At 53.4% G+C, this 21,707-nt stretch overlaps 1 protein-coding gene across 5 annotated transcripts; it reads right to left on the reverse strand.

Annotated features, from left to right (window-relative positions):
- Nucleotides 1–4,925: 4,925 nt before the first annotated feature.
- NACA (nascent polypeptide associated complex subunit alpha) lies at nucleotides 4,926–21,351 on the reverse strand. 5 transcript variants are annotated; one of them, XM_032785494.2, is made up of 11 exons: nucleotides 21,243–21,351; nucleotides 19,221–19,292; nucleotides 14,795–14,875; nucleotides 12,924–13,742; nucleotides 10,972–12,600; nucleotides 8,388–8,473; nucleotides 7,802–7,879; nucleotides 7,116–7,262; nucleotides 6,617–6,745; nucleotides 5,664–5,786; nucleotides 4,926–5,053 (listed from the first exon to the last, which is right to left on the reverse strand). In XM_032785494.2, exons 2-11 carry the CDS (start codon nucleotides 19,288–19,290, stop codon nucleotides 5,039–5,041), a joined length of 3,177 nt encoding a protein of 1,058 aa, XP_032641385.1. In that variant the 5' UTR covers nucleotides 19,291–19,292; nucleotides 21,243–21,351; the 3' UTR covers nucleotides 4,926–5,038. The 5 variants fall into 5 exon arrangements, with proteins under 5 accessions (XP_032641385.1, XP_032641387.1, XP_032641388.1 ...); XM_032785496.2 differs by lacking the exon at nucleotides 14,795–14,875; XM_032785497.2 differs by lacking the exons at nucleotides 10,972–12,600; nucleotides 12,924–13,742 and having other exon boundaries at nucleotides 21,243–21,349.
- Between the last annotated feature and the right edge of the window lie 356 nt (nucleotides 21,352–21,707).

Raw genomic sequence — 21,707 nt, forward strand, 5'->3', positions numbered from 1 at the left:
GCTATCCCACAGTCCCCGCAGTCTCCAAAAAGTATTTGCATTCTTGGCTGAGCTCCCAATGCCTGAAGGGTCTAAAACATTGTCCCGGGTGGTTCAGGGTACATATCATCAATTTACCCTCCTCCTCCCCCCCGTGAAAGAAAAGGGAAAAAAATCATCTCTTGCCTTTTTTCAATGTCACCGTATGTCTACTGCATGCTGCTGGTAGATGCGGTGCTGTGGCGCTGAACAGCAGCATCCCCTCCCCTTCCTTTCCTGATGGTAGACGTTACAAAAGGCTTGGAAACCATCCTCATCAGCCCGGAGTGCTCCTGGCTGGCCTCAGTGAGGTTGGCCAGGGGTGCCTAGGCAAAAATGGGAATGACTCCCTGTTATTCCCGGCAGATGGTACAGAAGCATTGAAGACCGTCCTCATCATAGCAACTAGGAACTGAGCTCCATCAGCGCCCCCCTTTCATGTCTAATGAAGATTCTGTCCTCCCTGGACTATCATAGCAGCTGGAGGCTGCCTTCCCCTCATTTTATCTCACTAAAAAGTCAGTGTTTCTTATTCCTGCATTCTTTATTACTTCATCACACAAATGGGAGGACACTACCATGGTAGCCCAGGAGGGGTGTGGGAGGAAGGAAGCAAGAGGTGGGGTTGCTGCAGGGGCACCCCCTAGAATGGCATGCAGCTCATCATTCCTGCGGGATCTCTGGGGCTCTGACCCAGAACAGCTGTGCTCTCTGGTTCTCTAGTACACTTGCCCCATATTCTAGGCAGGACTGACTATTTTTAGACAAAACATAAAGAAGGGAATGACCTGGGGAGTCATTCCCAGTTTTGTCCATGTGCCCACGGCCAACCTCAGCGAGCCAGCCAGGAGCACCCATGACAGCAGCAGACGGTACAAAAGGATTGATAACCATCATCGCCAATTTCCAATTGCAGATGGCGATATAGGGCTGGTAACCATCTCTGCTACCTTGCAAAGGCGAATGAATGCTTCTGTGTAGCACTGCAGTACCGTGTCTGTCAGCAGCATCCAGTACACATATGGTGACAGTGATAAAAGGCTAAACGGGCTCCATGGTTGCCATGCTATGGCATCTGCCAGGGCAATCCAGGGAAAAAGGGTGCGAAATGATTGTCTGCCGTTGCTTTCACAGAGGAAGGATTGAGTGACGACATTTACCCAGAATCACCCGCAACACTGTTTTTGCCCCATCATGCATTGGGATCTCAACCCCGAATTCCAATGGGTGGAGCTACAGGATAGCTACCCACAGTGCAACGCTCCAGAAATCGACGCTAGCCTCGGTACATGGACGCACACCACCAAATTAATGTGCTTAGTGTGGCCACGTGCACTCGACTTCATACAATCTGTTTTAAAAAACCGGTTTCTGTAAAATCAGAATAATCCCGTAGTGTAGACATACCCTCAGAGGCTGCTGGCACAGAGCCTCTTTGGTGCTGAGAGTGCAGCCCTGGAAGGCCTTGACAGCTCTGCAGAGAGTGGTGGTTGTGTTGGATACACGCTCTTGCCAAAAATAAAGAAAAAGACCCAGTATTGCCAGAGGGCTAGAGAATGATTCATGTTAAAAGCAAAAACCTCACTCTAAAGTAAGGAGCAAAGCCCCCGTGCATGAAGGAAATAGCCATGCATGTTTTGCTCCGTATTTATGAGGGCTCCTCCTCCACAGCCTGTCTTTTTGGAGCATTATAAAATAGGCTCGGAAGGGTTTGAGTTTTATCGATAAATGTCTTTAAACGTCTATTTCACCAGACACACACAACCCTACGAAAAGATATCATACTAAACTGAAACGTTAAAGATAGGCAGAGAAAAATGCTGCTTGAGAACTTTCATTACAACTATATCCTGCCCGCCATCCACTGTAGATTCCCACAATTGTGAAAATTTAAATAGATCAAGCGTTTTAAAATGTTTATGAAGATGGATACTCATCAAAATGATGAAAAAAAATCCACCATGCCTAATTATAAACTCACCTGAGTTGCCTAGGAGATAGCAAGCAGGCATCCACATTGCAGCAGGGGGGATTCTTTAGAAAGCCTTAACATCCCCATCAACAACAAAGAGAGACATTCCCTTATTCCAAAACAGTGAGAGATGCTGAGTTCATTAGCCCTTCCATTGGATAAAGCTGCATTTTCAAAACAGGGCAACATCCAGGCAGCAAAGCAATTGTCTAGCTAATATGCTGCCATTCTATCAGACAAGCAGTCAAATCAATAATTAAGCCCTATCGATGCACCTGCAAGCTCAAAGCAACATCTCTCAGATTAGAATAGCTCATGAAAATCAGCTCTACCCCACACCAAACGGGACTCTGGAAGAGATCCTGTCAGGTTTTACTCCTATTCTCATCTACCAGCCTCTTAATGCAGCCTACTGGAGTCCTAGGCTACTTTCAAATCCTATCACTTCTCTTTGAGCGCTAGTCTTAATTAAATATTTATACATATATCTCCTGTCTGTGTGTTCCATTCTATGCATCTGAAGTGAGCTGTAGCCCACGAAAGCTTATGCTGAAATAAATGTGTTAGTCTCTAAGGTGCCACCAGTACTCCTGTTCTTTTTGTGGATACAGACTAACACGGCTGCTACTCTGAAACCAGTCTTAATTAAAACGATTGAGTCCGGCTCCCTGAACCTCATGCTCCAGAATTTTTCCCAAATTTGGCTACAGCATCCGTCCTTCTCTGCTCCATCTTCCTGCATCCTCCAAAGGCTTCCCATGGGAGACTGAGAACTCTTGGAGTTACACAGCCAGACTGTGACTAACAGCAGTATCGATAGTGCTTGTGCACAGCATGAGGGGCTTCCAACTAGCAGCTCTCCCTGATGTCATTTGGGGTTCCTTGCTGACTGTATTCTCCGCAGTGTAGCTAATCAGTTGTAATGAGTTGTTCCACGCCCGTTTTTATGCACAGGGAGAAAAGCGTTACCAAGCAGTGACAAGATTCCCATTTCCACCGCTCCTGTCTTTTCCTTTCAAGACACTTAGGATTTCATTGGGGGTTAGCTCCCTCCCACCGACTGCTGGTCTTTTGAAAACCTCCCTCTGCACCGCACTCAGCTTTCTGGACAAGGACAGGTTTATTTGTAGGCTGGGGAACGAGAGAGAAGTGATCAAAGAGAAATCTCATCACGTGGTGGTACATGACAATGCCATTGAAGTTCTAGTAAAGCAGCATTTTAAAATGGTGGGTATTGTCATTTACTTTGTACATACCTAGCACAACAAGGCCCTGGCCTGACTGAGGCTCGCAGGTGCTACTGCAATATAAATGTTAACACCCCGACAGCAAGTATGGACAGCGACTCCACCCTCAAGAGTTACACAACAGGGTGTAAATAAGGGATGAATGCCAAGAAAAACTTCCCAATGCCACCGATCCAAGCAAGCTGAAGATCCAGCAGCTGAGCAGAGTTGCCAACTCTTGTTATTTTGGGGGTATTTCCAAAAGCTCCAAGTGCTGAAATCAAGAGATCTCAAGGACTGTCTTGTTCTTGTTTTTGTCAGTTCCTAGCATCACACAACAAATAAATGCTGTAGCTCAAGAGAGGTCACTGGATTGGGCCTCAGGAGACCTGGCTCTGTGACTGGCCTGCTGGGTAATCTTGGGCAAGGCACTTTCCTCTCTGTGCCTGAGTTTGCTCATCTATAAAATGGGGGTAATGATACCTCCTCTGTAAATGAAAATCACTAGAGCGCCACGGATGATTCTTTCATGGTAGCAGAGAAAAACTTAACATTAAGCCAAGTGTAACCTAAAGCCTCAGAAACCAGAGAGCAGATCAAAAGAACGTGACTTTCCTTTTTATAAAAAGGTCACAAATTTTAGGCCAATCTCATGATTATGTTCGTAGAATCATAGGACTGTAAGGGAACTCGAGAGGTCATCTAGTCCAGTCCCCTGCACTCATGGCAGGACTAAGTATTATCTAGACCATTTCTGACCGGTATTTGTCCAACCTGCTCTCAAAAATCTCCAGTGACAGAGAATCTACAACCTACCTAGGCAACTTATTCCAGTGCTTAACCACCCTGTTAGAAAGTTTTTCCTAATGTCCAACCTAAACTTCCCCTGCTGAAATTTAAGCCCATTGCTTTTTGTCCTAGCCTCAGAGGTTAAGAACAACAACTCTTCTCCCTCCTCCTTGTAACAACCTTTTATGTACTTGAAAACTGTTACGTCCCTTCTCAGTCTTCTCTTCCAGACTAAACAAACCCAACTTTTTCAATCTTCCCTCACAGGTCATGTTTTCTAGACCCTTAAATCATTTTTGTTGCTCTTCCCTGGACTCTCTCCAATTTGTCCACATCCTTCCTGAAATGTGGTGCCCAGAACTGGACACAATACTCCAGCTGAGGCCTAATCAGTGCAGAGCAGAACGGAAGAATTTCTTCTCATGTCTGCTACTACATCCCAGAATGTTTGCTTTTTTTGCAACAGTGTTACATTCTTGACTCATATTTAGCTTGTGGTCCACTATGACCCCCAGATCCCTTACATGTTGTTAACACTGGAGTCATTAAAACCTGGAGCAGACCAGACACCTGGGAACTCTAAAGGGAGCAACCTTGCCCCACACTTGGGGGGATGAAGCCCTCCAGAGATTTTCTAACCTCTGAACATTAGAATTTGCGATGAACTTTAGAGAGCGGGTGTCCGTAAGGTCAGTGTTCCACACTCGCGAAGGCATTCATGTGCTAGATTCTGAGCCCTTTGCTGCCCCTACAGGCTGGTGGACCTTCATACTGAGCAAGGAAACCCTAGAATTAGCAGGTGTGCTTCCCCGGGAACAGCAAAGGAGAGACAATGTCAGGCCCAGGATCTTCTCTGTGATCAGCAGTTATACCTCCCTGTGACCTCACGGCAAACAAAAGGTAAAATAAAAAATAAAAGATTTCACCGACAATAAGCCACAACTTTTATTTATCGATAGAAATAGTACAAATGTTAAATTTAGCTGCATTTTACTCTTCTCTGAAAAACCAAAAGGTTCCTCTCTTCTGATGGCTACATCGTCAATTCCTGGAGAGAGAGAGAGAAAGGTTAGAAACTATACCTGGGGGTAGGTCTGAAATTCCCTGGAGACTTCACTAAGCTCTGCACGCCACCCCCCTCAAGCATGCTGATGCAGAAGCAACAGAGCAATGTGAGCTTCAGACTGTTTATCTACCAAGCGGGGCCAAGTGGCCTTGGGGAAGGCTGTTATGGTTACTTTGAGGGCAGAGAGCTGTGTGATATCCTGCTTGGATACGCACGGGGGGGGGGGGAGGGAGGACAAAGGCAGGGAGACACCTACCCCCCAAATAATTATTTACATCACAACACAGACCCAAGCGGATTTTGTACCATCGGATCTGTTATTTCCCCCCATTCCCAATGGCGACATTGGTGCAGACAATGAAAACTGCCAGAATGATGAAGAACAGGCGAGTTGAGACACGAAGAGAGGAGGGGGTAAGTAGAGACATGCCCTCATGGTAACTGATCAGTAAGCGCCTCACACCCATCAGCAGTGAAATGAGCGTGCCCTGTTCTCCCCATCCAGGGAGGAGTCACTCTAAACTGTAACGTCTACTCCACAGGTTTTGGGTTTGCTCAACTGGCTGGGAACTTGGCTTGGGGGGCCACTCACCATAATAGCATTTACAATATCGTTACTGTTGTTCTTCAGGGCCCGAACAGCCTTCGCCCGGGACACATTCGCCTGGGACATGACCAGCTCGATGTCCTTCACCTCAACGCCGGTCTCGTCAACCTAAGCGAGAAAAGACCAAGACTGTCTCCCAGCTGGTGGCACGGACCTCTCTGTGCCGTGCAGGTACAGACGGCCCCAGCCCACTGGGGGGAGTCACAATTCAACCCAAGCAGTAGCAGCAGTCATGATCTGATTTCACTGCTTGCAGACTGGGGAAATGCCTGCTTCATGGAAGCACAGAAATTACCAGGCTGGATCAGACCCAATCTGGCCTGTTATCCTGTCTCCTGACAGTGGCCAGCACCAGCTGCTTCAAAAGGAATGTGCAAGCAGCGTCGCAGTAGGTGATTCTGGGATGGCCAGAGCTCAGGGCAAGTTTCTTCTTTCTACCATTAGGGCAAGGAGGCGGTGGAAGGGACAGGGAATCTCCAGGTACCATGTCTCAGCGTATCCAGCACATGTTATAGGGGCAAATGGGCTCAGATGCCATGAAGGTGAGTGCAACGGGGAGATATCACGATCCATACAGCAGCAGGAACCCAGTAATGGTAGTAATCCGTGCTGGTGAGAAGTGCCTGTTCTGGAGCAGGGAAGGACAGTAAATGTCCAGGGCCTGCCCTCTGCCTGGCTTCCCAAAGAGAGGACCAGTCGGTATGATGGTTTGCGTGAGGCAGGCATCCGTCCCTCTAGGAAATGGGCTGGGAACCCATCCCCGACCAGCTTCACACAGGGGTCCTGGACACCTGCCAGATGGAGACACTAGGGTGGACAGCTAGCATGTTCCATTAACCACATGTGCACATTAATACAGTGGGTCCTTTCATCTGAACTGCATTGGCTGTGAGCGTGTTTCAGACCCCAAACATGACTGGGCCCCGGAGGCCACATACCTCCTCTTCTTCGCTCTCCTCCTGTACGGTGGGAGTCTGTGTGTTTTCCTGAATATTTGAGACGGCTTCTCCTTGCACTTTGAATTTCTCGGCAGCTGCCAGCTGCGCCTGCTGGGACAGATCTTCGATCTGGGGGTTGGGAGAAGCACAGAGCACAGTGAGATGCTGGCGAACACGCTGCAATTTGAAACTGAACCCAAAGAGAAGCCAGGACTTCAGAATGGAGGTTCAGACATCCAAGGCCTTTTGAGTCAGCCACAGCCACAGTGCAAGCACAGTGGAGATGAGAAAACCAGCCCGCAGAGGGTTCAGAGCCCACTCACATCCCACCAGACACACACACAGCAGCAGGGAAACTTATCTAGGCACACTTCTGTCTGAAGAGAGACGCCACAGAACTGCAAACCCCGAGGTCTGACTGGGCCACCACGCTGCTGTGAACATAGACTGAAAGAGCGGTCAGAGGTTCGCCCGCCCACCGTAAGCGGGCTCAGCTCACCTTTGCCTCACCGAAGACGATGTAGGTGTCTGATGCGGGGCTTTTGTACACGTCTGGCTTTGTGATGACGAAGAGGATGTTCTTGGATTTCCGGATGGTAACTCGGGTTACACCTGTGACCTGGCGAAGGCCCAGTTTGGACATTGCCTTAAAAGAAAAGGAGAAGGGAAGAGAAATAGTTCATTGAGACAGTCTAGGCCAGGGTGTAACTAGCTCATCGGCTCAGGACATCAGGATCCCAGAGAAACCTCTGACATTTCTGCGGCCGAGACGCCTTCAAAGCCTTGTAGACAGAGGCGGAATGCAGAGAACCTGGAGGCAGTGTTCATTCCCAGCTCTGCCACCACCTTGCTGGGTGACCTGAGGTCACCTTTCTGTTTCCATTTCTCCTCTGGAACGGGCACACCTCCTCAGCTGGGGGTCGCCAGGGCTGGCCTCTGAGGTCACTGGATGAGAAAGGTGTCACACAAGTGCCCCTAGGTTCCGTGCCAGCCTTGCACGCACAGGAGGCCTTGCTCTATACAAGCAGAACAATGCTGGGCACGACAGGGTTAAATCGAAGGGGCCTAGTGGATATAAGACCCAATGCACACTGAGATCTTGGCAGAGCCATTCCTCTTCCCAGCGGGGCTGGCTGACACCCTAAGGGAGGGCGAGGAATTGGACCCACTGCCATCTTCTCTTACCTTTCGTGCTTTCTTTTCACTCCGGCTCTGTTTTGCTTTGCTAACTGGTTCTTCATCTATTTCAGCTGCTGCTGCGAGCTGCAGGGACAGAAAACAAGTGGGATCTTAGAAAATCCTGGGGAAGAGACCCAAGGAACCAATAGCAGGGGGAGCAGCTGAGATAGTCTCTCAGAAACTACTGCTCTGCCACGCTGGGGAGTCGAGTTCAGGACACAGCCTGCACCACATACACTGAGAGCAGCATGGGGAGGGAGGAACAGAACTGCTCCGCTTGCGGGCATGACTCTCCAGCGGCCAGCATTCACAGCGCTGTGAGCTAGCTGAGACAGGATCTACAAGGACAGGGAGGGATGTGTCTGGGTGGAATAAAGAATGGGGATTTCCCAAGGGCCCTTCCCCTAATCTGTGAGCACAGTGAGAGATGCATGTTCACGTTCACCTCAAGTGACTGCTTGGGCTCACTCAATTCACAGATCACAGCCCTACACAGCGCGAAGATGAAAGGGCCTCGCTCACGTCCAGAAGCCAGGGATCCTGCAACTCAGCCTCATCACACGCGCTCAGCTGCGGGGAGCGGACCCCTCACCTGTGCCTGCTGTGTGGTGGCCTGTGTAGAGTCTTGTTCTTCGAGTTCTGGCACCGATTCGTCACTGTCGGATTCTGTGCCGGACCCTATGGAAACAAACATGCAACAAACGACATTTTCCAGCGTGGGCCCCTGTGGGAAGTAGCAGGCACGTCTGAAGGAAACAGAAGGGGCCAAGGAAGCTGCCCTGTTCTGGCAGAGTCTTTGCCATGGGGTTGTTTAGGGTCTCGTTATACCAAAGGGTTGACACTGCTCCATCACCCCAGTTCACACCGAAATGAACTTCAAGCCAATAAACTTATGTAAGACCTGGTAGAGGAGCAGTTCTCCCCTCACTGATCCCTCCTGGGTAATAAAGGACCAGGCACATCCAAGGAGGACAACGCAGACCAGTAGCACAAAATGCTCTGGAAATCCAGTGCTCTGAAATGGTGGGGGAAAAACCCTTGTGCAGCAGCAGACAGACGCCCAGCAGTCAGGCTGGCTCAGGCCAGACCGCATGACTGCCTGCTCCTTACCCTCCTGCTCCCTCTAACAACTAGACTGGGGCGGATCAGAACCTGGTATCTATGAGGCCATTGGTTTACAGACCCTGCCTACACAGCTGCCACTGGATTTTGGATAGGGAAGGGAGTGTGAACTAGAGAACGAGGGGGATGGTTGGTATTCTGTCCTGTCTAGAAGCTGAGAAACAGGAAGGAACATAAGGTACTCCCCTAGGCGAAGTGGGGAAGCATCTGCACCTAATTAGAGGGCAGAGCGAGGGCACTGGGCACCTCCCCATCTTCTTTAAAATCAGCAGGAGTCACTAGTGCTCAGCTCTTTGCAGAATCCAGCTCCGAGCTGGAACCTCTACATTCATCAGCAGTGAAGTGTGTGACAGGCAGGAACAGATGATAAACAAGTGCAAAGGCAATAGGGTGGCTAGGTATCCCGATTTTATAGAGAGAGTCCTGATACCTGGGGGGGTTTTCTTATATAGGCTCCTATTACCCCCCACCTCCTGTCCCAATCTGTCACACTTGCTGTCTGGTCACCCTAAAAAGCAGGTTTGACAACACCAGGAGACCGAGTCAGCACCGCGGAACTCGCATCACCAGGGACCCAGCTGGGGCCGGGGGGGTGACAAAAGACCTCTTCCGTCTGTTTAGATGACAGCAAAGTGGGGGACTGAGGAGCTCAGGCTAGAGCAGGGAAACTGGCTACGCTTCCCCCTGAACTCGCAGGATTACGTTGTGTCTTTGCACAAAGCCAGGCCCACGCAGGGCTCTGTTAAAGGGGATGGTACGACACCAATTAAACCAAGAGCCCTTCGCAGGAAGGAGCATCTCTGGCTGCGTATCTGGGTCGCTGCCCGGGTTCTGGTAAGACTCGGAGGATCGCCGGCAGTTCACTCCGCTGCAGTGGGTGCAGGTAGCTTACAAACTGGGACGTGCTGGAGAAAGAAACGTGCCTGACAGCACAGAAGTGAAGAAGCAGAATCTGTCTGTGCCACCCTTGACCCCCAGCGCAGACCGGGAGGGGTGAGTCACAACCCTCCTCTCTTGTGCTCACAGCCAGTTCAGAAATGAAGACCAGCCAGGGCACAAACCCAGCCCCATCTGTGATTTCCACGTGCCCCAGTCTCACTGGGAGTGGAGAGAAGGCTCGGTAACTAGACAGACCCACCAACCACTCACCCCCTGACCCTCAGGCCCTGCACTAAATGCTGTGTGCAGCTTGGTTAGAGTGTGTATCGGGCAGGCCACCACCACCAATGACCATACGGCAACCCTCCCGTGGCCCAGAATTGGGGCAGATGGGTCAACTGACCACACACGCGCTAAGACTATCACAGGCCACCAAGACACATTTTAACACCAAACTTGCTTCCAGGGAAGTAAAAGGATAACCAAGGTGACCCAGCCGGGATGCTAAAGCCAAGCAGAACAGTGAGCATCTGCCCAACACAGGCAGCCCGAAGTGACCACGATTAACCCTGGCTCTCTGGCGATCTCTAAGCTAACCTAGATCCCCACATGGTTGCTGAGAAACAGAGAATTAGGAGAAGAATGGATTAAACACACAGCAGGCATTGGAGAAACATCCATGTGGGAGGCTCCGACTGGCCTTTCAAGCCCTACGCAGTTCTGGTGATGCTGGTCCAGACGCAACAGAGTTCAAACCACCCCCCCTGCAAGCCAGCCCCATGCTCAGTGCGTCCCCCAGACCCCTCCATTAGTGATGTGAACTGCACTCGAACAAACGGCAGAAGCTGGTGCCCAACACAAGAGCGGGCCGCGGGCTGTGACCTGCCTGATACTGGGTCGCCATGTACAAGAGGCTTTAGCCCAGCCAGGATCCGGGTCAGCGCTCACCATGCTCAGCACGGGGTTATTCTGGCTTCACTACATAGCACGACACATCACTTCTAAAGGCTATGTTTCTAGGCTAACAAACCAAGCCGAAGTGTGTGTGTGTGTGGGGTGGTAGTGGTGGGCGGGGGGGGGCGGCGGGAATTGAGGCCCGACAGTTTCTACGAGGTTAGTACTCGGTGGGCAGCCGCTGACACTCCATGCACACAGCAAACCGAGGCCGCAAATACCCTTGTCATTCTTCAGCACGGGTTGCTTGGCTGGAGGAAGAGGAGCTGGGGCCTCAGCAGGGGCCACAGCGGGTCTGGGAGAGGAGAGATCCACCAGGATCGGCTGCAAAGGCAGTTCCCCGGCAGGCCCCTCGGGAGGGATGAGAGGCGGCAGTTCGTCGTCATCGATGGTAGCAGCACAGACGGGGGCGGGGGGTCTAGCTGGTGCTTCGGGCGCAGGACCAGGTGAGGAGGAAGGCGGGGATGGTTTAGGAAGCCCGGAATGGGGGGTTAGCTCTTCAGCGGGGGAAGTGGGCAGAGGCGCAGGGGCTTGGCTACTCGCTGGAGTAAGGGGAGTGGCAGGGAGGTCAGTGGAAGCAACTGGTGAGGAAGCTGGTTTCTGGGGAGCAAGGGGCAGCTCAGGAGAGGAGGCGGGAGCAGAGCCAGGGGCAGAAGCCTCAGTTGCTGCCTTTGGGACACGGGGAGAGCCAGGGGTCACCAGAACTGGGGAAGTGGGAGAGGCTGGGGCCACAGGGGGAGAAACAGGGGTCACAGGAGAAACTGCAGCCTCAGGAGGGGTGATAGGAGCTGGTGGAGATGCTGGAGCCACCAGAGCTGGTGTCACACTGGGAGAAACAGGAGCCACCAAGGGATGGAGAGGGGCTGGGGTAGGAGCCATAGGGGAAGGGTGAAGGGTTGGGGGAGAGGCTGGGATCACAGGGGAAATGTAGGGGGCTGGGGCAGGAGCAAGACCCACAGGGGAGGCTGGGGCCTTTGGTGGAAGAGCAGGGGTTTTGGGGGAAGTGGAAGGGGTTGGGGCAGAGGCAGGAGGAGCAGTAGAAGCTGAGGTCATAGCAGAAAGGAGAGGGGTTGGGGGAGAGGGAGGTGTCTCAGAGGGCATAGAGAAGACTGGGGCAGAAGCAGGACCCACAGGAGAGGCTGGGGGCTTTGGCAGAGAGGCAGGGGTCTCAGAGGGAGTGGAAGGGGCTTGGGCAGGAGCTGTAGGAGAGGCTGGGGTCTTTGGGGGAGGGAGAGCAGCTGGGGGAGAGGCAGGGGTCTTTGAGGGCATGGAGGGGCCTGGGGCAGGAGTCGTAGGAGAGGCTGGGGTCTTTGGGGGAGAGAGAGGGACTGGGGGAGAGGCAGGGGTCTCAAAGGGCATGGAAGGGCCTGGGACAGGAGCCGTAGGAGAGGCTGGGGTCTTTGGGGGAGGGAGAGGGGCTGGGGGAGAGGCAGGGACCTCAGGGGCTGTGGAGGGGTCTGGGGTGTTTGGGGGAAGTAGGAGAGTTGTGGGGGAGGCAGTGGTCTTTGGGGGAGGAAGGGGGGTTGGGAGGAAGGCAGGGGTCTCGGGGGGCATGGAGGGGGCTGGGACAGGAGCTGTAGGAGAAGCTGGGGTCTTTGGGAGAGGGGCTGGGGGAGAGGTAGGGGTCTCGGGAGGCATGGAGGGGGCTGGGACAGGAGTTGTAGGAGAGGCTGAGGTCTTTGGGGGAGGGAGCGGGGTTGGGAGAGAAGCAGGGCTCTCGGGGGGCATGGAGGGGGCTGAGACAGGAGCTGTAGGAGAGGCTGGGGTCTTTGGGAGAGGGAGAGGGGCTGGGGGAGAGGTAGGGGTCTTGAGAGGCATGGAGGGGGCTGGGACAGGAGTTGTAGGAGAGGCTGGGGTCTTTGGGGGAGAGCAGAGGACCTCGGGGGGCATGAGGGGGGGCTGAAGACAGACCTGATGTAGAGAGGCTGGGGTTTTTGGGAGAAGGGAGAGGGGCTGAGGGAGAGATAGGGATCCACGTCTCAGGAGCATGGAGTAGCGCTGGAAGGAGATGTAGGAGAGGCTGGGGGTCTATTGGGAGGGAGGGGGTGGGGAGAGGGCAGGCTCTCGGGGGGCATGGAGGGGGCTGGGACAGGACCTGTAGGAAAGGCTGGGGTCTTTGGGAGAGAGAAAGGGGCTGGGGGAGAGGTAGGGGTCTCGGGGAGCGTGGAGGGGCCTGGGGTCTTTGGGGGAGGGAGAGGGACTGGGGGAGGGGCAGAGGTCTCCGAGGGAGTGAAGGGGGCTGGGGCAGGAGCCACAGGAAATGCTGGGCAAGAGGTTGGGGCCAGAGGGGCAGCAGCAGAGACCACTGGAGAAGCCAAGGCCCCAGGGGATGAGAGAGAAGCTGGGGGAGCAGCAGTGACTACAGGAGGAACAAGAGGGGCTGGGGAAGTAGGTTGGGTTACAGGAGTAGCAGCAGCCAGAGCTGATGTCACAGGGGGAGAAACAGGAGCCAGAGGGAAGAGGGGGGCATGGGCAGCAGCCACAAGGGGGGTGGCTGAGATTGCAGGAGGAGCAAGATGGCCTGGGGCCGCAGGAGCCACCAGAACAGGGGCCACAGGAGGAACGAGGGGGGTCAGGGAAGAAACAGGAGCTGTCAAAACTGGGCATCTAGCAGAGGCTGATGCCGCCAGGGGGGCAAGAGGGGTGGTGACAGGGGCCAGGGGAGAGCTTGGGGTAGCAGAGGGAGATGCCAGTGCTGGGCCCGCAGGAGTAACTGGGGAAGCCGCAGGCCTGGGAGAGCCTGGAGTGACGGAATCGGCTGGGTCTGCAGGGGGTATAGGGGGAGGAGGGCTGGGCACTGAGATGCCAAGAGCTGCAGTTGGGAGCTTTAAGGGAGCGGAAAAGGTAGGAGGCATCAGAGCTGGGACCACAGGTGGGGAGGCAGGGGCTACAGGGGAAGCAGGAGACGCTGGGGAGGGGGGCTGCTCTAGTGACACAGCCAGGCCTGTGGGGGCACTCGAAGAGGAGGGCTGGGCAGGGTTAGCGGCAGGAGCTGGAGCTAGTGCCAGGGAAGGAGCAGCATGAAGAGATGGAGAGAGAGAAACAAAGTGAACCAATGAGAAAAGAAAACCAAGGGAGCAAGGAGAGAAAGGTGAGTTATCCAATGTGACCCCACATGGGCTGCAGTTCAGTTACCTGGGCAGAGGGGTGGCCCCAGGCGATGGCCCTTTAACACCACATCCCTTGCGGCTCCCAAAAAGCTCTCCACACACGACAGACGCCTCCCCCTCTCCCCAGAGCGAGACCGATCAATGTATTTTCACACACAAACCAGGACGCTGTGTGGGTTTCTAGATGCCATGTACAAGTGCCTGACAAGCCAGGTGGAGTGGTCGATGTCTGGTTTGTTCGGAGTTTCCCTGGCTCTGGAAATCCCCCTCTGGCTTTGGTGGAGGATGCTGTCCCAGCAGACTGGTACAAGCATTCAATTTTTCTCCCAAAGGGATTCTGGTAGCATGGGAGAAGTTACATACCCCTGTGCTTCACACAGTCCAATTCAAAGCTTGACTCCCTCAGCTAATACGGAGGTGTGGTCTGCAGAGGCAGCAGGCCCGGGCATGCAGGGCTCCACCTGGATCCAAAGAGGGCAGGAACACGGGCCGGGCTTCGCTGTCTCTGTGGCTGCACCTCCATATTAAAGAGGAGTCTGGCTGCAAACTGCTCCTTTTTAGGTGGGTTAGGTTAGGCCCTGGCACTTGGGATGCCAATGAACAGGAAGGAAACATCCCAAGTTGCCACACAGCTCCTGAATGTTGCGGTTTCATCGTCCCAACACACGAAGCTCTCTCACGCATTCTTTATCCGAGGAAGGCTTTACAACCATGCAATTCAAGGCCTAGTGTGCTCCTGGAATGCAGGTTTTCTTTTACATGTAAGTGAACTGAGGCATGCGGCAGTGACATGGCAGAAGAACCCAGGAGTCCTAGCTCTCAGGTTCCTGCTCTTGCACTGCACTCTTCGCTAAATGGTTTTGTTAATGGACTACCCAGCACAGCAAACATTGTTAATGAGACGCACGGGGGACGGGACATGAGTTCAGAATACCTGACACTTGAACAGGAGGCTCAGAAACAGCGGCTGCGGGCGCTGCAGGAGCACCGGCAGGAGGGGCAGGGACAGCAGGAGCTAAACAAGCAAGAGTGAAAGGTTATTACCGAAAAGTCCTTCCAATCAGGAGCTGCTGCAAGCAAGAAGGTTCTGCTCCATTTCCAAGACCAACCAGGTCCCGCAAGAATGGTGCCGCTCAACTTTCGCCTCTGGATACCAGAGTTCAAACCCAGGCTGGGCCGCAACCCATGCAAGCTAGCGTGGGGAAGATGGATCCAGGACAGCGAGGTCCTGGTGATTCTGCTGGTCAGGAGCGAGATACACTGGACAGCTGCACTCCAAAAACAAGCCGCGCCTGCCCACATGATACATAACTCTAGCGAGGGGGATCAGCCCTGTCCTTTCTTGAGCGCTCGATGTACCCCAAGCCTCCGAGGGACAGCACTCAGCAAGGTCTCTGGAAGAGGGTGGCAGAACAAGTCGAGACTGAACTAGGGAGAAACCTGCGTAGTCTGTATCGAAGGGCAGGGGAAGAGGCCGCATTTGGCAGCGTATGTGAACGAGCTGGTTCTCATGAGCAGCAATCTGCTTAGCAAAAAGCAGCAGGCAGAGGGGTCAGGCAAGGAGAAGGGCTGACCTGCTCCAGTTGATATTCCACCATCAGGTACAGTTCCACTGGAGACATTGTGACTCAGGCCACATGGGGCAGCCTGCAACCCCAGAATGCCACTAGTTAAACAGGAACAGCAGCGCTGCCTGGGGTGTTACATCATTTAACCCAGCATTGGCTTCCAGGGGCTAGGAATGGGGTGGGATGGGGCCTCATGATGAGCAGGAGAGTGGGGAAGAGATGGCCTGTTCCCAGCAGGCCTGAGACGAGGTCTGCAGGTGTCTGAGATGCAGAGGGCTTCTCTGCGTTCTTCCCCTGAACAGCTTGAGAACAGAAGGGAAACGCCTTTTGTGAGTCTGAGGCCTGACTCCCACTCCAGAGCGCCAGGTCCTCTCCCAGCAGGGCCGTGCTGACTAATGCAGAATGCAAGGCTTGGCTGCAGCATGAAGGTAACCCCAGCGCTGCATTGAGCGAGACCCTCCTGCGGGGGGGGGGGGGCGGGAAGAAGAGACTCCCCTCAGCCCTATCTCACTAGCTAAGACGCCAGGCCAAACTCTAAGCTCTTGCCTGAATCAGGTAATAGGGACACCCCATGTGCTGACATTCCAAGAGCTGAGCCCTGATCCAGGTAGCAATGACCAACTCGTTGATGTGTCAGACACTTTGCATAGGTCACTTGACTGCTCACTCTGGCAGATGCCAGACGTCAGACGCACACGTACAGTCCTGGCTCAGCCTTTCCCAAATCGGGTTTAGTGCTAGTCAGAGACCAGAACCTGTCATCTCTCAGCTGCTGAGAGCCAGAGATCTAGGCCCAGTTCCGTACTCAGTGCATACACTGATGTCTCGAACCAGTGCCCACTTGCGGGGTGAGGCCCCTCAAAAAAGCCCCCTCCACCCCCAAGGAAAGAGAGCAGGAGTTGGTTTCCAGCGTTAGTGAAATGTACGACACTAAAACATGGCAGATCCCAGAGTGGAGTCTAAAAGTGGGAGCCCTGTAGCAAGGGGGAAGAAAGGCCCAGCACATGCCCCCCAGAAGCTACCGGCTTCCGAGTAGGGAAACCGATCAGTTTCTTAAGAGGGAACTACCAAGTCTAACAAAGGGGCGCTAATCTCAGAAAAGTGCTGAGCCGAGCATGAACCAGGCAGCAGGTGGCATTCCCTGTAACTTTCCCTTTGAAAAATTCTTTCCAGTCTCCATGAGGCCTTGTTGATCCTTCCACATTTGCCCAAGATGCCTCAGATACGATCACTCTGGACATAACTGAGACACGACTGCCATGCAACCGCCAGCTCTAATGCCCCCCAGCAGTGGATTTCATTGAGGCCACAAACAATTGGTGAAGCTCCTAGTAACTGGGCTGTGGGGGTGGCAAACAAAGCCCCACATTGCTGGTCCTCAGGAGTTCAGCACTGCGTTACGCTCTTTCCACAGGCCACTCTTAACTCCCGCAGAGATACACTTGGGTGGCAAGAGGTGCAATGAAACCAGCTCAGAGATTAAGTCACACAAACGCACGTAATCGTACATGTTATCAGAGCCCTCTAACCTGCAGTGCCCCACCAGGTTTCAGAAGAGTCTGCTCAATGCAGAGCTGGTATTTCTAATGCTCTAGATGAGTCAGAGCCAGACAGGATAACTCTTCGATGCCCCCCTTCCCCCCCGCACCAGACTCTACCTCCTGTAGTAACTTGAGACCTACCTGAAGGCTCCAGAGTAGCTTCAGCCTGTACAGCCTCAGCCTGGGAACCCTCGCCTGCCACCTCAGGACTCTTGGTGGCAACTGTTCTGGTCTGCTCAGCTGCCAGTGTCACTCGTGTGAGAGCCTAGTTTGCTCCCCCGGGGGCCGGGGGAGGAGTTACTGCAATAGCACCAGCTGTTGAGTACACACCCCCTACTACCAAGACCCACCAACCTTTATATACTCCATGGCGTGGGAAGACACCCAAGAGATGAGAAGCATCAACAGTGGGGAAAATGTGTGAGTTATCCTCGGAGACCCAGAGAAAAACCATGCCCTCGGATGCTGCAGCTCTGTATTCACCCAAGGGCACCAATGGTGCCTGGGAAGTTACCCTGCCATAGGAATCGCAGCTACCTCTCAATGAGGCATTTAAAGAAAATGACAGCATGACAATACTGCAGGCCAAACTGAGCTACCTACTTGATTTATGACCAACAAGAACAACTTAACCATCATGCTGAGACCTGGACTTCGGCTCCACCCACCTCCCCCCAGGTTATTTCCCTTCACAAAACCTTTCCCCCAGCAGCGTTTGATCATTCGTATGGTCCCAATTTTTCTTGTTGTCCCCAAGTCAAACTCACACAGCCCTTGGACAGAATTCACCCCATTTACCAGTCATGCACTGTGTGGCTCCCCACGCCTCAGGCCCATCCTACAGTCATGCAGTGTGCCCCGACCCTCTAGGCAGAAATGTAGCAAACAAGGCCATACTATTCGCTAACCGGATCACAGCACTCAGGAAACCTTCAAGAGAGACAATTGAGAAGCACAACATACAGTGGGTTTGAAAATCGTTACTAAATTCATACACACTGCAAAACGCAAGCAGGATTCTGTTGCTTTTTTTTTTAAAAGCTGCACCGACTCTCGATTCAACTCCTCCCTCCCTCCCAGGAGTAGTCAGGCGTTCATATAGCACATTCATCAGCAGTGCATCACAAGTGCAGTGAATGCCAAACTCCGCTGTAACTTTCTGGCTGAAGCATCATGTTACTCCCTTGTCCACTTTTAGCCATTCCATTGGAGAGAATCTGTTATCTAGTCAGTTTCAAGGAGTTAAAAGGAACCTCTCAGCACCCAGTAAATCTTTGCAGATTTACAGCTACATTGTCCTGTGGCTTTAAAATGTTTCTCTCCCCCCGCCCCCCACATGCAATATGGGAAAGGAGTACACAGGGGAAAGAGTGAAATTGACTCTACATCAAGTGCCCTTACAGACACAAAGAAAACAAGCTGAAAAAAATTAGTATCTCTAATCTGCTTCACTACTAAGGACTTACAGTGTTACTTGTAACAACATTAGGTTACAAATGCCTGACATAAACTGATGACATCCCCTGATGGAGGGAATCAGCATGTTACTGAATGTACCAAGCATGCTTTTGCAATTCCACTGCAGGCCATGTAACACAGAGCTGGCTACGCTGGGACTGCGTTGTCCAACTCTGAATGTTACCATATACTTAATAATCTGTATCACTGCTGGCATGAAGTGGCTTTTGAGCTGGTTGAGTGAGAAACACCCATACAATCATGTGGTGATGCTGTGGGACAAACAGTTCTGCCTTGTACGACAGCAGGCAGCCAAACAATGTGTGGTTAAGAGAAAAGGCACCAACATCCAGCATTTCACCCAGGTTAGAGCAGCAGAGACCCACATACTTGTGTTCCACTTAGGAACCACAGCAAATCAGAACACTAGTTAAATGAAAGCAGGTTGGTGTTTTACAATTAGTATTTCTGCACATCACACACTGCCAAAGCCTTGGTTGTACAGCTGGGCAACAGTATCGACTGATCCCTTATTGCCCTTCAAGCATGCTATCACCTTTTCGACTGAAAGAGCCCCCTTAACTCATCCATTTGAGCAAGTGAAACCCAGTCAAGTTACCAGCACTCAACCTTCCTTTGTCAAGGCTTTTAACTAGACTTCCAAAAGCCACCAATGGTCAAAATATTCTTGTTCTCCCTCCCCACAAACTGGCTTCACCTGTTCTTGAAGTTTAGGGTGGATGAGTTTTGGGATCCTTTCAGAAGGTGTATAATAAAGGAAAGCAACACTAACCTGTCTCAGCCTGAGGCTGTGGCAGTTCCTGCTCTGTGGCTGGGACGGTTTCTGTTGCTTCACCAGGCATTTCTGAGAGCAAGAAAGAAAAACAGATGCCACTATTAGTGAAGGATTCAGTTCTTTGGGATTTGGGGAGCTATGAGGAAAAAATCCCATGACATTCATAGTTAATGTCTCTCCCACAAACAGGAAGGCCAAATAGATGCACGTTTGTGTGGCTACAAATAAGGAAGTTTCATAAAACTTTTAAAACAAGCAAAAGAGAAGCTGTAATTTTATTTCACCATGAAATTGCAACTAAGTTGTCTTCCCATTACCAAACCCTTGTATCACAGCATTTCCTATTTCCAGCAAGTAAGTAAACTCGTTATGCATGTCCTCAGAAGCAATAGGTCTGCAATGGTGATGACAGTGACCAAGAACTTAAGATTAAAAATGGAACTGGATATTCATATGGATATCATGAATATCCAGAGTTATAGTTAATGCCAACACAGTTAATGGAAATGATATAAACTCTTGTACTTCAGGACAAAACCAAATCTATTAGAGATCAAAATGCCACTTGTGTGTGTGGGGGGGAGAGAGAGAGAGAGAGGTGGGGCTGTTATGTGTCAAATAATCCCTCATCTGCCTGCTGTAGGGTTCTTGCACCTTCCTCTGAAGTTTCTGCTACCAGCCACGCTCAGAGACAGGATACCAGGCTAGATGGATTTGGGGTCTAAAGTGCACTGGCAACCCCTATATTCCTATGAAACTCAGTGGCCTAGATAATAATTCTTGGCCCATATACACAGCACGTTTGACCTGGCCAACAGCTCTTTACAGACTTCAGTCAGCTCTCACAACTCATGAGTTTCAAAGAGGCATGTCCTTCCCTACTTGAGAGGAAAAACGAAGGGGCAGAAAGTTGAAGCGACTTGTCAGACGCCACATGGGGAGCTAGTGGAAATCAAGAATCAAATTCTTCCTGTCTGAAGGAAGTACATGGAGATAGCAGGACCCAGAAGCTTTGGCCAAGGACACTGGGCCAATCCTGTATTGTGAAACGCACCCCCTGCGACCTTTAGCGCCAGCACCTCTGGTTGTGAGGTCTCCTCGGGAAACCCCACCCATTCAGTACAGCACTGGGGAGCTGGTTTATCTACCTGGGCAGGAAGAAGGGCCGACTCAGACCTGGGATGTGAAGTTGTGGGGGGCTCCAGACGGTTTTGGGGTTTAAAGCTTGAGGCTCAGACCCCAACCCCCACCCTGAAAGCCCAGGACGGGCACACTCCCCAGTCCCAAAGTTATTCTACGGGGCGGGAACTCGTGACCCACCCCAGAGGAGGACGGGAGTGGGGGAGACATGGACACCCCCCATTCGCAAAGGGGAACGACTCACCCTCCTCCCCCCCCTCAGAAAATGCCCCCTTCTTGCTCCTCAATGTCTCCCAACCAGGCGCCCTGCTACCCCCCACGCCCACGAGGGGGGGGACACCCCCCTACCCGCCAGGTACCGGGGAGGGGCTTCCACTGCCGCGCCCCCCCCCACTCAGGAGCCGCAGGGCCCGGTCCTCTCCTCCCCCCGCCCCCACCGGGAGCCCCCCTCCCTGGGGCAGGGAGGCCTCGCAGCCGGGCAGTAGCTGGGACCCAGGCTCCGCCGATGCGGGGCCCAGGCCCGGCCCGCTGGCTGCTCCCTCCCCAGGCCGGGGACCCCCACCCCCAGCACCCCCCACCAACCCCGCCCCCCCCCCCCCCCCCCTCTGCGGGGCCCCAAAACCCCCACTGCCGCGCCCCCCCCCACTCAGGAGCCGCAGGGCCCGGTCCTCTCCTCCCCCCGCCCCCACCGGGAGCCCCCCTCCCTGGGGCAGGGAGGCCTCGCAGCCGGGCAGTAGCTGGGACCCAGGCTCCGCCGATGCGGGGCCCAGGCCCGGCCCGCTGGCTGCTCCCTCCCCAGGCCGGGGACCCCCACCCCCAGCACCCCCGGCCGGGCCCGCCGCGGGGCGGATGGCGGCGGATAGACGCGGCGGGACTCACTGTGCGGGGAGCCGGCTTCAAGATGGCGGAGAAAAGAGAGAGACTGAGGCGGAGGGGGCGGTGCTTCCGGGAGAAAGAGCGAGAGCTTCCGGGGCAGGGGTCACACACCGCCCTCTTCCCAGGAGCTCTTCCCGACTCCCCCCCCGCGGGACAGGGAGCTCTAGCAGGGGCTGTTCCCTGTGCCTCCCTCCTCTTCCCCAGATTCCCCCCCGTCAGGGGCTGTTCCCTGCCCCTCCCTCCTCTTTCCCAGATTCCCCCCCAAGTCAGGGGCTGTTCCCTGCACCTCCCTCCTCTTTCCCAGATTCCCCCCCAACTCAGGGGCTATTCCCTGTGCCTCCCTTCTCTTTCCCAGAGCCCACCCCCCCCCAGTCAGGGGCTGTTCCCTGCGCCTCCCTCCTTTTTCCCAGAGCCCCCCCCCCCCCAGTCAGGGGCCGTGCCCTGTGCCCCCCTCCTTTTTCCCAAGGC

This window comes from Chelonoidis abingdonii, chromosome 26 (assembly GCF_003597395.2).
Source record: "Chelonoidis abingdonii isolate Lonesome George chromosome 26, CheloAbing_2.0, whole genome shotgun sequence".
In the NCBI taxonomy this organism is placed as follows: Eukaryota; Metazoa; Chordata; order Testudines; family Testudinidae; genus Chelonoidis; species Chelonoidis abingdonii.

Coding starts and splice junctions, on each gene's coding strand:
- NACA (XM_032785494.2), bottom strand. CDS start 19,290: ATGCCTGGTGAAGCAACAGAAACCGTCCCAGCCACAGAGCAGGAACTG. Junction 12,601..12,923: donor CCCTCCCCCAAAGACCCCAG/GCCCCTCCACGC, acceptor CAAAGACCCCAG/CCTCTCCTACAACTCCTGTC. Junction 8,474..10,971: donor CGTGCTGAAGAATGACAAGG/GTATTTGCGGCC, acceptor TTGTTTCCATAG/GGTCCGGCACAGAATCCGAC.